Source organism: Chelonia mydas, chromosome 1 (assembly GCF_015237465.2).
Source record: "Chelonia mydas isolate rCheMyd1 chromosome 1, rCheMyd1.pri.v2, whole genome shotgun sequence".
Taxonomy (NCBI): domain Eukaryota; kingdom Metazoa; phylum Chordata; order Testudines; family Cheloniidae; genus Chelonia; species Chelonia mydas.
In genome coordinates this window covers 40,112,319-40,126,572 of record NC_057849.1, presented here as the reverse complement: position 1 = coordinate 40,126,572, position 14,254 = coordinate 40,112,319, and the positions used below count along the sequence as shown (strand labels likewise).

The 14,254-nt window shown below is 44.3% G+C and overlaps 1 protein-coding gene across 1 annotated transcript in view; it reads left to right on the top strand.

Annotated features, from left to right (window-relative positions):
* Nucleotides 1–5,014: 5,014 nt before the first annotated feature.
* The window catches only part of LOC102936122 (gap junction beta-6 protein), a 69,586-nt gene continuing 60,346 nt past the window's right edge, over nucleotides 5,015–14,254 (top strand). Inside the window, exon 1 of the mRNA XM_043530486.1 lies at nucleotides 5,015–5,114. Within this exon, the coding sequence (XP_043386421.1) occupies nucleotides 5,110–5,114 (5 nt within the window). The 5' untranslated portion in view covers nucleotides 5,015–5,109. The remainder of the gene's footprint in view (nucleotides 5,115–14,254) is intronic.

The following is a 14,254-nucleotide window of genomic DNA, read 5'->3' as shown; positions in this document are numbered from 1 at the left end:
CCACCCCAGCTCCACCCCCTCCCCACCCCTATTCCAACCCCTACCCCAAATCCCTGCCCCGACCCCCCTGTTCTCCGCCTCCTCCCCTGTGCGCGTGGCTCCCTGCTCCTCCCCCCTCCCTTCTGGAAAGTGCTAAGCACCGTCAAACAGCTGTTTGGCAGTGGGAAGCGCCTGGAGGTAGGCAGAGGAGCAGGGATGCGACATTCTGAGGGGGGGTGGAGGGTGAGGGGAGTTTGGCGGCCACAGGAAATAACTCCGGGGTGGGGCAGGGGGTGAGGGGAGCATGGCGGCTGCAGGAAATAACTCCGGGCGGGGGGGGAGCTTGGCAGGCCGCAGCAAATAAGCTTGGTGGGCCGCGTGTTTGAGACCCCTGGTCTACATGGCCTGTCTATATCCCAAACAAGCACAATCTGGACCTGGCAGTCAGAGTACCAGACCACATCCAGTCATCACCGGAATGGTGGTTGGACCCCGGGTCAGTGTTGGAGGGAGTTCCCATCGCAGTCCTGTCCCTGTCGCTGACCCTGGCTTCCAACGCCTCGGACCTGGGCTGGGGAGCCCATGTGGGTGAGCTCATATGCAAGGCCGCTGGTTGCGGGACGATCACTCCCTCCACATAAACGTCAGGGAGCTCAGAGGGTTCAGTTGGCCTGCCAGGCTTTCCGGTCCCACTTCAAGGGCAAAGTGGTACACGTCCTGATGGACAACACCACCATGATGTTTTATATCAACAAGCAAGGCAGAGCCAGGTCGTCGGCCCTTTGCCAGTAAGCTCTCTGGCTCTGGGACTTCTGTGTGCAACGTGCTATTCATCACGTGGCCATGCATCTTCCGGGGACTAGAAACGTACTAGCCGATTGCCTCAGCAGAACCTTCTTGTCTTGCCATGAATGGTCACTGTGATGTTCCCCTGGTGTTATCTGGACAGGTGATCTGCTAGGTCACTCCAGTCTTTGACTCTGGGAGCCAGCCTTACCTCATCAATTTAACAAAGAAATTGATATGCACCAGGCTTGTTATCCCAAGGGGAGTCTCTGACACGATTCAAACCAAGCACATTGCTTTAGGTAGAATAAACAAACAAATTTATTAACTACAAAGATAGATTTTAAGTGATTATAAGTCAAAGCATAACAAGTCAGATTTGGTCAAATGAAATAAAAGCAAAATACATTCTAAGCTGATCTTAACACTTTCAATGCCCTTACAAACTTAGATGCTTCTCACCACAGGCTGGCTGGTTGCCCTTCACCCAGGCTCTCCCCTTTGATTTGCGCTTCAGTCGCATGGTGGTGATGTCTGTAGATGGAAGTGGAAGAGAGAGGAAGAGCATGGCAAACGTCTCTCCCTTTTATCATGTTCTTTCTTCCCTCTTGGTTTTGCCCCCCACCCCTTCAGAGTCAGGTGAGCATTACTTCATCGTAGTCCCAAACTGACCAAGGGAAGGGGGGGTGACTCACTCAAGAGTTCAACAGATCATTTGTTGCTGCCTAGGCCAGTGTCCTTTGTTCCTGTGAGGCTGGGCTGGGTTTGTCCTATACATGCCCTGATGAGGTGTGACCTGCCCCTCTGCTCTTGGAGAGTTTTTGCCTGGGCTTGTTTTAAGCAATGAGGACACATTTTCAGCCTCATAACTATATACATGAAATTACAACCTATAACATTACTATAACAACAATGCTAGGTGCATCATGAGCGTTCTGAAGACACCCGACATGACAAACTTTGCATTGGATACCACACAATCATATTATAAGGATGAACATGGGGGTGCAGGGTATTTCCCCGAGGTACAGAATGTCACAATCATTCCACCCCGAGGTGGTCAGCGTTATCTTCCAAAGGTGGGGAACTCCCTGAGTGGACTTGTTCACAACTCGTCAGAACAGGAAATGCCACATGTTCTGTTTGATTCAGGAGCTTGACAGGGACACCCTGTCAGATGCCTTCTTACTCCCGTGGTCAGGGGCTTTGATGTATGCCTTCCCACCGGTGCCGATAATCCACAGAGTCCTCATGAAGAGCAAACGGGACAGGGTGAAGGTAATCCTGATAGCCCCGGCTTGGCCTCGCCAGCACTGGTTCGGCACACTGTTAGACTTCTTGGTGGCAGACCCGCTGCAGCTGCCTCTATGGTCGGATCTGCTGTCCCAGAACCACAGCAATCTCCTGCATCTGAACCACTTGGCCGCTATATCAGCCTTTCACCCTCCATTTCAGGGCAGGTAGGTCTTCGCTCATGACATGACAGTCCGGTTTCTAAAAGGTCTGGAGCAACTCTACCCCCATGTCCAGGACCCCGTCCCTCCTTGGGACCTGAATCTAGTGCTGGTGCAGCTCATGTGGGCCCCCTTCGAGCCATTGTCTTCCTCTTCCCTGCTTCCACTTTCCTGGAAGGTGTCCTTCCTGGTGGCAGTAACGTCTGCCCTTAGGGTCTCTGAGATTAGGGCACTTACCTCGGAGCCACGCTATACAGTGTTTTTCAAGGACAAGGTCCAGCTGCGACCGCACCCAGCTTTCCTGCCCAAGGTTGTTTCACAATTTCACATGAGCCAGGACATATTCTTGCCTGTCTTCTTCCCAAAGCCTCATAAGTCTCAGGAGGAAGTGTAGATTGCACTCTCTGGAAGTCAGAAGAGCACTAGCCTTTTACATTGAAAGGACCAAGCCATTCTGTAAGCCAACGTAGCTGTTTGTCATGGTGGCAGACAGAATGAAAGGTCATCAGGGGTCCACCAAGAGGATTTCATCATGGATTACCGCTTGCATCTGGTTTTGCTATGAACAGGCAAAAGTGCCTCCACCGGCGATTGTAACCACCCACTCGACTAGGACGCAGGCCACCTCAGCGGCCTTCCTGGCCCAGGTGCCAATTCAAGATATCTGCAGGGCCGCTACCTGGTCATCCATTCACACGTTCTTATCTCACTACACGCTTATCCAGCAAGCCCGAGACAACACCGGCTTTGGTAGAGCAGTATTACCAGCCGCACGTCTGAACTCTGAGCCCGGCTCCATGGATATTAATTATGAGTCACCTAGATTAGAAACGACATGAGCAAGCACTGGAAGAAGAAAAAATGGTTACCTACATTTTGTAACTTTTGTTCTTTGGGATGTGTTGCTCATGTGCATTCTATTACCTGCCCTCCTGCCCCTCTGTCAAGAGTTGCTGGTAAGAAGGAACTGAGAGGCGCCGCCGGCCTTACACCCTGATATACTGACACATGAGCGCGGCACTCCAGAGGGCACCACAGCCAAACTATGGATACTGCTAAGGCAAAAGATCTCCAACAACTGTGCACGTGGGCACATACTCACCTAGAATGGAGTGGATTTGAGCAACACATCTCAAAGAACAACAGTTACAAAAGGTAGGTAACTGTTTTTTGTAGGCTGCACTGGAACCACTGACATGAACAAAAGACTTAGGCCTAGTCTACACTGAAAAGTTATATCAGCATTTCCACGGCATAGCTATGACAACAAAACCCCCAGCATAGACGCAGCTATGTTGATGGAAGAGGGCTTCTGTCAACGTAGCTAACTTCATTCAGGGAAGTGGTGTTTCTACATGACAGAAAGACCCCTTGTGTGGGTAGGCTGCTTCTATACTACAAGGTATGCCGGCATAGCCAGGAGTGATGGAAGCTCCCTGAAAGTAGGGGGGCCACTGGCTCCTGAACCGTGGCCCTGCCCCCTGCACTCCCCCTTTCCCTGGGGCGCTGCCTCTTCCCCCGAGGCCCCACCCCTGTGCCACCTCTTTCTCCCAAGATCCCGCCACCCCTCTCCCACCATTGCTCACCCTTATAGCCAGTAACAAGTGGTGGGACCGTGGCCTCCTGGCCCCCTCTCTTCTGGCGCCCCTGGGCATAGCTACACCGACATAACTATGCAGGTATAGTCTCAGGCCTGGTCTACACTTAAAAATTAGAATAACCTAGCCACATCGCCCAGGGCTGTTTAAAAAAAAAAGTTCACACCCTGTGCAACATAGTTAGGTTGACCTAACCACTGGTGTAGACGTGGCTAGTCGATGGAAGAACTCTTCCATCAACCTAGCTATTGCCTCTGGGAGAGGTGGATTATCTACAGCAATGGAAAAGCCCCTTCTGCCGATGTAGGAAGCATTTACATTACAGTGGCACAGCTGCAGCACTGTAGCTGTGCTGGTGTAGTGTAGACATGGCCTCAGCAGTGGTGACATATCCTTACACTACCAATCAATGGTCCCAATGCTTGTAAAACTCCTAGGATGGCATTGGGGTGTGGACACAGTTTTACAGATGATGCAAATGCTCAGTGCTACATCCAACCATTGCTTGACCTCCATTTTGCCTACTGTAGACAGGAACTGTCTGTCTTTTCTGTTCTCACGTGCAGACAGGGTATTTAAGTACACGAGAATCCTCCTTGGAGTGTTTCAGGGAGGATGGAGCTGTGTGCAAGGACATGCCTTCAAAACAAAGCTGGTACATCTCATTTAGGATCTTTATTTTCTTCCAGCCCCTTTTAGAAGCCTGGGTTTAGGGAAACTCGCCTTAGAGGGGAATGAAATGAATTTTGAGAATTCTTCTATACCCATTCCCTGGGATTTTCACTCCACTCATAGCAAAGCTTCACCTGATTTTGGCCTGGTTTATATTAGAAAAGTTTCACTGGTTTAACTAAATCAACTGAGATGCATTCCTGTAGATACACTTACACCATTTTAACCCTTGCTTTCACTAGTTTTTCTTAAGTTGGTCAGTTATCAATGCAAGACAAACTGATTTTAGGAAAGGATAAACTGGCTTAAGAGCATTTACTAGATAGATTTTGAACTGAGTTAGTTAAACTCTTGCAACTTTTCTCAGTAGGAAAGCCCTTGTAGTAAGTGCCCTGCACCATGCTATGGTAATCCCCTGAGGGTGCAACCGGCCAGTAAGTGATAAATGCTGTATTCGCATTGGGATTAGCATCTCCCCTTTCTCCTCCCTTCCCCTATCAGCCAGAGCACTGGGAGCAAGTCAGAGGACGGAGAAGAGATATCCTATTGTCACTACCCCATCGGAAGACACATCTTTCCAGAGACACCCGAAGACTGCTGTGGAGAAGAGAAGATCTTCTATGAGGTAAGACTTCTCTGCTTCTAGGGAAACTCGGTGTAAAGGTGGGTTTTTGTGTGGAAATAACCAAACTAACTTCCACCCTAGAGCAGGGTTACTTTCCCTATGTTTTAATCCATATTCAAATGATAGCTTCAGTATGTTACATACACTATTAGAAGAATTGTTCCCTGCTTTCAGAGATTTTTCAGCATGGGGCTATGTCACATAAGTGGCTACCGGTAGGGGGAACAAATTCTAAAAGTAACATTTAGGCTCCATTTATTTTCTTACCTTAAATCAAATCGCCTGTCACCCCTGCCGATTCCCAGTGTCTGAAGTGGCTTTTCAGGGCTCAGGCTAATGAGCTCCTTCCACTGCCAGGAAACATTCTTTTCTGATTTTTCTCTTGCCCCTGTTTTCTTTTCCTTTTTCCCACTCCTTTCCCCCTTCCCTGTGCTCTCCACCACCGAGTGCTTTTCCCAGAACTAAATGTTGATAGAACTTCTAGCATCTACTGTTAATACTACTAGCAATTCTTTGCTTGGACAGCGCACCAGGGTGTCCCAACTGGAGGAAGAGCAAATGATGAGGCCTGGATTGTGCGTCTGGGGTGAAAATCCTGGCTCTGAAATTAACTCTGGTGGAAGGAATCAATTTCATTAAAATAATTCTAATCTAATTACTGCCCTTCCTTCCATCCCATCAGGGAGTTTTCTTAAGGTAATATACAAATGTGTTTATAAATTGTACCTGATCTGTGTATTGAGTGTAATCCACATACCTACATAACAATTCATGTTTAACAAACCCAATATGGCTGTGTAATATTAGTGGGTATTATGTAAATAGATAGCAATTGTCTAAGTCACTTACAATCTACTACCACCAAAACAAAATCATACTCCCAGTTCTCTTTTCTGAACAATCACAACAAACAAACAACTTCCCCTCCCAACTATTATAAATGTCCCAATTGCCGCTATACATCTTTTTATGTAAGTGCAAGAAAGAAGGTGAGTGATTCTGAGCCAACTTGGGATAGTATTATTTAAAAAATGCAATCACTGTAATTCTACACCATTCATTAATTCATTTCTTCACTGCATTGAATTTTTCTTAATTTTACCAGTTTATATGTTTTGTTTTAATCCATGTTCAAATTATAGCTTCAGTATGTTACATAAACTATTAGAAGAATTGTTCCCTGCTTTATTTTGAAAGGGTGGAATATATATTCACACCCAAACCTTTATTTTAGTTTAGATTGCATAACGTCTATTTGGAAATTAAACTCCATGGTATGTGTAAACTGGGGACAAAAAGATAAATAACAAATAATATTAATTTGCTTCTTCAAAGAAAATCTAATGTCTCTATTACCTATCCCTTTGAATGTTCAAGGAAGTGGCTTAAATATAGTATATATAGAATATTTAAGCCATGAACATCCAAAGGGATAGGTATTAGAAATGTCAGGTTTTCTTTGAAGAAGCAGATTAATATTGTTTTTATTTGCCCTTTTGTCCCCAGTGTACACTGTCCGAGGAGTTTAATTTCCAAATAACAGTTATGAAATCTAAACTAAAATAAAGGTTTGGGTGTGAATAGATGCAAATGAAAACCTGCTGGTAAATTTGTGTAATTAGTGTTGCATCATAGTTGTAATTTGACAGTTATGTTATGAGCGCCTGGTGATGGTGATGAATTTGGCTATCCTAATGTTAATAAATGATGTATTACCCTATGTACCTCTTCTTGTAGGCCGGGGGACGGTGTACCTGATGTCCTGTATACATTAGAAACCAGAACTATAGTTATGGTTTATAAAACTTTTAAAAAATAATTTGAGTCAAAATAAGATAAGCTTAAGGTTCAGATTTTCAGCAGGTAGAAGCCCTGGTCAGCCCCAGTTGTGCGTGCAATGACATGTCATGCTTACAGTTCACGGCGGCATGTAATCAGGTAAATTCCCCTAGTGCATGTAATTGCAGTAACCTTACATAAATAGAGGTATAATGTTGTATGCACTAGTTTCCATAGGGACAAAGATCTGGAAATGTAAGCATGAATAATTTGTCTTTGCTAATACCATTTAAGCTTTATGATATGTTGTTATGAACCAGTGCAAAGACTACAGAGCCCTTACAGAAGTCCCGTTAACTAAACTAAATAAATATGCAGTGGAATTTGGTTTTACTGCCTACCACTTGAAGTGGTCATTTGGCTGTGTGGGTTAACTCTTACTTTACAAGATCCAGTTCACATTTTGTGCTAGGGTGACCAGGCAGCAAATGTGAAAAATTGCAGCGGGAGGGGGGAGTAATAGGAGCCTATATAAGAAAAAGACCCAAAAATCAGGACTGTCCCTATAAAATTGGGACCCTGGTCACCCTATTTTGTGCTGACGTATTTGCCCCTCACTTATACTGCTCAATAGGTTTTTCCATTGTAGAGATGGGTCCTAATCCAAAGTCCATTGAAGACAATGGAAAGACATACACTGGAATCAATGGGAGGGCTCCCATTGACTTCAGTGGATTTTGGATCAAGCCGTTTGATAAGGATTTCTTTCAGGTTTCTTCAGTAATTTCAAAGGTAGGGAAAAAATCCTCCCAGCTTTGAGTGACCACTAATAAGACTTAGACAATGGTACAGCTTGATAGGCTGCCAATTAAAGCCAGTTTTAGCTTGATCAGTGTTTCTTGTCCTGAAAATTATTGATCCAATTTTGCTCCACCCTTCCAAGAGGGAGGGTTTCCTATATGTGTCTCTGATTTGGAAAACTAACACTTTAGTAAGTCTCACAGACAGCTCATTTTAGATGTGAGGATCAAATGGACGGAGTTTGTATTGATCCTTATAATGTATTGTCTATGTATAGGAGAGAGAGGAACAATCGGAACTCAAGTATGGGCACTTAACTGTAGATAACCAAACTGCACAAGAGCAAAACTCCGGAGAGAAGATTTAGCCGAACAGCCTAATATTAGTAAGGAATGAAATGTTACCTACAGAATCCCACTGGGGAAGGTGTTACGGAGGCCTGAGTTTCCACTGCCTTGTTCCTTGTATTGTACAATGCTATCAAATCAGAAAAGTAGATACACTTTCCACAGGTGCATATGGTGAAGAGTAGATACACGCACTATGCACAGGTGCAGCGCAATAGAGAATGAGACTCCATATTTTTTGTATAAACTGGAGATCAGAAAATAATCTGTATATTAAATGTAAAACAGGACAAAACTGGTAGTTTGACAAAAAAATGGAGAAAAAAATGTCAGTGTCCAGCATTGGGGCACATTAGACGCAAAACAAGGTGACCTTGAATGAGCTGAAACCAAGAATTTGCTTTTTGCATTCATGATTTACATACTCTGATATGTTATCTTGAGCCACTCTCAAAACAGTTTCTGGCTCTGATCTGATTGTGGATGACTGGAGGGCAGCTGCAGGTGAAGCCTTGACCAATGCAGGTGGGTTGACAGCCCTGTGTATATAGCGCACCAAGAATTGGCTGGTTACACTTTTTATAGTGTGGGAAAGGCATGTCTCATTCTGCATATTTTCAGGGCCTCTTGCACTGTGGGTAAAGGTGCACCTCCGTACAATTCAATGGAAAATGCATAAAGTTTAGTTTTTGGGGGGTTTTGCATATGGCGCTGTTCACCTTTATGAAACATTTTCTTAATATCCCTTTAAATTCAGAAAATTGCTCCCCAATGTTGCTGCCTTCTCAATCCTCCTCCTTTCATATTGCTGTGGCATCACAGGAGAGCACATTCTGTTAGGATCGGTCCCAGAAAACCCTCTCCTCTGCAGTGATGGTGACATACTGTGCTTCAGAAGAGGTGTAATGTTGGGCCTATGCAATACAGTTGAAAAAAGCAGGAAAGGTTGTGGTGGTTACGCGCCCCATTGGTAAGACTGCATTGCAAGCAGTGGCAATCACTCAGCAGTTGTACAGGTGTGCAGTACAAAGTTTTGTTGGCATTGCTGTGTCCGTCGGGGGGGTGAGAAAAAGCCACACCCCTAGCTGATATAGCTGTGGTAGTAAAACCCCCAGTGTAGACCCAGCTATGCCAGATACAACAGGGCTTCTACCAGCATAGCTTATGTCATTCAGGGAGGAGGTGGCATTACTTTACTGGCAGCATGGCTTCTCCTGTTGACATGCACTGAGTCTACATTAAGGGGCTCTGCTGGTAGTGCTATACCAATATAGTTGTATCAGCAGAGCCTGTGGCCTCCATATTCCTCCCTCACTCAGTATTGCTCTGGCTAGTGGGGACACCAGGATTCTATTCCCATCTCTTCGACTAGCTTATTGGTGACCAGGGGCAAGTGACTGGGGACCAAATTTTCAAAAGTGGCCTCTGATTTTGGATGCCTCAGTTTTTGAGTGTCCAGCTGTAGATACCCAGGGTATGATTTTTTAGAGGTCTGGTGTATCCACAGCACCTTCACCTACCGCCGCTCTTTGGGGGTGGTTTAATTAAGATGATGGGTGAGCTCTCTCCCATCAGCACAGAGCAGCTACACAAGCGATCTTACAGTGGCGCAGATGCATCAGTAGTTGTTCCACTGTCAGCTCTCTAGTGTAGACATAGCTTTAGTAAATCCCCTGGTGAAAATTCTGTTTTTATCATGGGATCTGTTAAAACTTTAACATCCGATTTTGTTTGCCTTCTGGCAAAGTTATAACCATAAATGCTTTCCATGTGGGACCAGGCGTGTCTGGAAAGTACCAGCACATTGTGAGTGCTGCCATAAAGAGTAAATAAAAATAATAATGTGGGTCACACTTCTTGCAGCCCAGTGATATGATGATGAGAGAGTCACCCTGGGACTGGCCCACCTCCAAGTGAGAGCTTTGCCATGTGTCCTGCATTACTTATGAAGTTTTGTTTCTTACAAAATGGAACTGGCCTTTGGTGAAGTGTTCCAGGGAACTGGGTAGAGTTTAAGAGTTGTTATAAAGAAGGAACAAATCGATTTTAACTTTCCCAACTGTTAACTGTTTGTTAATACTTGAATTTGAATGGCTGCCATTAGTGAAAATGTGTGATACGGTTTCACTGTTCTTCAGTTATGCAGCCCACGCAGTGGAAACCTTGGGCATTTTCATATGGGGCACGTTAGCTTGTGAAACCACAGGTTGTACGTTGCTTTTGGATACCAAATGGGGAGAAACTGCATAGCAAAGCTACAACTCAACTTTCATTATAACCTCCTCTTGTCACTTTTTCTTAAATGTCTCTTTTTAAACTGAAACTTTATATACCTGATCCTCACTAAACAGTTATTTGTGTGGGGGAAGTTGGGTCAATTCAGCTGTTTTTGAATTAGGCATGCAGGAATCAAACATACTTTCCCCATGTTTCATGTATTTTTAAGACTTTTTGTACACACAGATAGCTCAGATGGCTGAGTTTTTAAAACAGCACATGTGGCTAATCCTCCTTGAGGTATAGGTAGCTATTTGTTAAGTTGGAAAGAAAATATTGTAAAGTGATAATTAAAAAAATCTTCATGTGTTGTGAAAAGCAAATTCTCTTTTGGCCTCCATTACAGTATAGTCTGCAGTTCTGTGGAGTGGCACAGCTCTGTATCTGCCACATTATAGTATCAGAACTAGGTTTTTCCTATATCTACAGTGCAATGTCATTTAAACCCCAGAACACTGTGGGAAAATGCACTCCATGGGTCAGTGGGAAGGGTTTGTGTGGAACCCAGAGTTCTGCAGTCAATGGTGTTATATAAAACAGAATTGCATAATTCTGTAAATCAGAACTATATCTTGATTTTTTTTCACTAGGAAAAAGGAATTAAAAGCAACAGCTTCCCTCCCTCCCCACCCCCCAATATGTATCAGTGGTTAAGGATGACTTTATATCTATATAGAAACCTAAAACATTAATTTTGAAAAAGTTAAGGTTGCTAAATGACAACAATGTAGTTATACATTACTTCTTTTGCAAAATATAGCTATTAAAGGCAAGGAAATTAATAGTTAAGGACATCATAAATGGTACAGTCCCCACATAAATACATTATTCTTATCCACTGCAAAGATAAACATATTTAATCACAGCAGCACAACCTTACCTTTGACCCCTGGGTTATTCTTATATATTATTTTTATTACTTTATGTTAAGGGGAAATAATCCATTAATATATTTATCAACTGATAATAAAAATTTTGGTTCTTTTAATTATTATTGATTATGATTGCACTGTAGTTATTTATGTTGAAGTAGTACACAAGTCCTCTCTCAAGATTGGTGTCCTACTGTGCTAGGCATTGTACCAATCCCATATAAACACTCTGCCTTGAAGAGTTCCCAGGAGGCAACAGAGGAATGTGATTAAAAAACCAAAAGGGACTAGGGAATGGAGGACTGACATCATGCAGTTAGGCTTTGATCCGGTAAAGAATGTTAGCATGTGCTTAACTTTAAGCACATGAGCAATTTTTTAATATATGAATGGGTTGACGAATGAGATAACTCAAGGTCAGCCTGTGCTTTGCTGCACTGGGGCCTCACATGGATTTACATTGACTTGTTACACAACTTGATGATTTCAAATCTGACTTTTTTTTTTAACAATGAATAAATAAAATTACCTATCCCTAATAGCCACACACGCTAGTTGTAATAGTGGTTTTCTGAGAATACTGTTTGTTTATATATATGTCTGTCTGTTACCGGGTTTGAGGTGCACAATCCAGACCAGTGAATGGCTGTGTCGTAACTTGCCCTGCAACCCGGTGTGCCTCACAGAGCTTTGCAGCTGCAGTTCCCAGCCTGGGTTGCTCACAACCAGCCTACATGAATGCAAGTCACAGCCTGAGTGTCTGTGTGCTAGCCGGCCCTGGTTCAGCAGCTCTGACCCAGCAATCTGTGTACAGCTCTACAGTTCCACTCTGGCTTCCACCAGAGTCGATTACTACTTGCAGGGTGACCCCAACACACTCCTGGTCCTGAATTTCCCAAAACTGTGTGCTTTGCAGTGTCCAGCCCATTTCTGGACAGTTCAGAGAAATAATAAGATTCGTTTGTTCCCTTAAAGCAATGATACTCAACCTATTTACCATTGTGTGCTGCATATGCAGCTCTCTGTTATGTGGGCCGCATCCACACAATATATATACTACCTGTATGGCCCTGAGAATGTCACATGGGCCGCAGTTGTGTGCTGATTGGGCCGCAAGCAGCCCAGGAGCTGCGGGTTGAGAACCACTGCCCTAAAGACTCAAAAACACATCACAGCTTATTAACTTAACTGGGTACATATACCCTTCCATTTAAACACGGTACTGAGTTGGTTTATAGTAAAAATAAAACAATTGTATTAACAAAAGGACATAGGTTAAGTGATGCCAAGTAAAACAAGTAAAGTTAGAAAGGGTTACAAGCAAATAAAAGTGAAAACACGCATCTGAGAATATAAAACTTAATCTAGCAAGTTACAGGGTTTGCTCAAGATGTTTTCTCACCTATATTCAGTTTCCAGAGACTTCTGGAAGGACCCATCTTTCTCAGCTTGCAAGAGCTCTGTTCCCTTGTGTCTGTCTAGTGATGGATGCCAAAGATGGTTTCTGTCTTTGCTTATACAGTAACTCCTCACTTAACATTGTAGTTATGTCCCTGAAAAATGCGACTTCAAGCAAAACAATGTTAAGCGAATCCAATTTCCCCATAAGAATTAATGTAAATGGGGGGTTAGGTTCCAGGGAAATTTTTTTTTTGCCAGACAAAAGACTATAGTTTATATATACACACGCACATAGTATAAGTTTTAAACAAACAATTTAATACTGGTACACAGCGATGATGATTGTGAAGCTTGGTTGAGGTGATGGAGTCAGAGGGTGGGATATTTCCCAGGGAATGCCTTACTGCTAAATGATGAACTAGCAATTGGCTGAGCCCTCAAGGGGTTAACTTGTTGTTAATGTAGCCTCACACTCTACAAGGCAGCAGGAATGGAAAGAGGGGAGACAGCATGGCAGACAGAGACAGAGACACATACCGTGTGTGTATGAGAGAGAGATGCGCATTTCCCCTTTAAGTACACTGACCCACTCTTAAGTATACTGCCTTGTTAAGTTAATCAGCAAGCTGAGACCACAGCTGCTGCCAGGAAGCTCCCTCCATCCTGAGCCCTGTTGTGTGTCCCCTCTGCTCTATGGAGATGGGGTAAGTGGGGTGCAGGAGCAAGGGGGAGGGGGACACCCTGACATTAGCCCCCTTCTTCTCTCCCCCCTCCCCCGCACAGGAAGCAGGAGGCTCGGGGAGCAGCTCCAAGGCAGAGGGCAGGAGTAGCACATGGCAGTGGGGGAGGGACAGCTGAACTGCAGGCAATTGACAGCCTGCTGGGTGGCTGCTGCACAGGGAACTTAGGGGAGCGGGGAGCTGATAGTGGGGCTGCTGGTCCCGCCCCTGGTTCCAAGCCCCCACCAGCTAGCTCCACCGGGCTGCTCTTCCTGCAAGCATGGACAAAGCAGGCAGTTGCCAAACGACGTTATAAGGGAGCATTGCACAACTTTAAATGAGCATGTTCCCTAATTGATCAGCAACGTAACAATGAAACGTTAACCAGGACGACTTTAAGTGAGGAGTTACTGTATCTTCGCATGTTCAGTGACTTTTGTTTCAAGAGGCAGGGTGACTTCACGCTGCTTTTTCCCTTCCTGGGGGCTTCCCATCGTGTAAATGGAACTTCCATTGTTTTGATTCCATCATGCTTATGTAGGAGACAGGTAAATAACTGCCTTCTCTCCTGTTTGAGAGGGAACCTGTTTCTCCCTATGTGGCCACATACTTTAAAGCATAATATCATTAAGTATCCATATTTCCTCATATAGTGTTAGTACATACATTACACAATTGTATAAATCACCAGTGTGTTGTTTGCGTCCAGAAAAGACCTCACTCTCTACACTTTTACGATGCAGTAATATTGTATACAATCAGTTGATTCAACTGTGTTTCACTTGAGGTTCAGTCCCCCTGCCTTTATAGACCAATACATCTTTGAAATGAATTCTTCTGAGGGTTACCCCTCCAAGTAAAGCTTATTCAAGCTGTGAGGAAGGCAACATGAAGTTTAGTGGTGAAGAAAGTCCATCAAGTGATCCATTCCTAGCTTCTCGCAG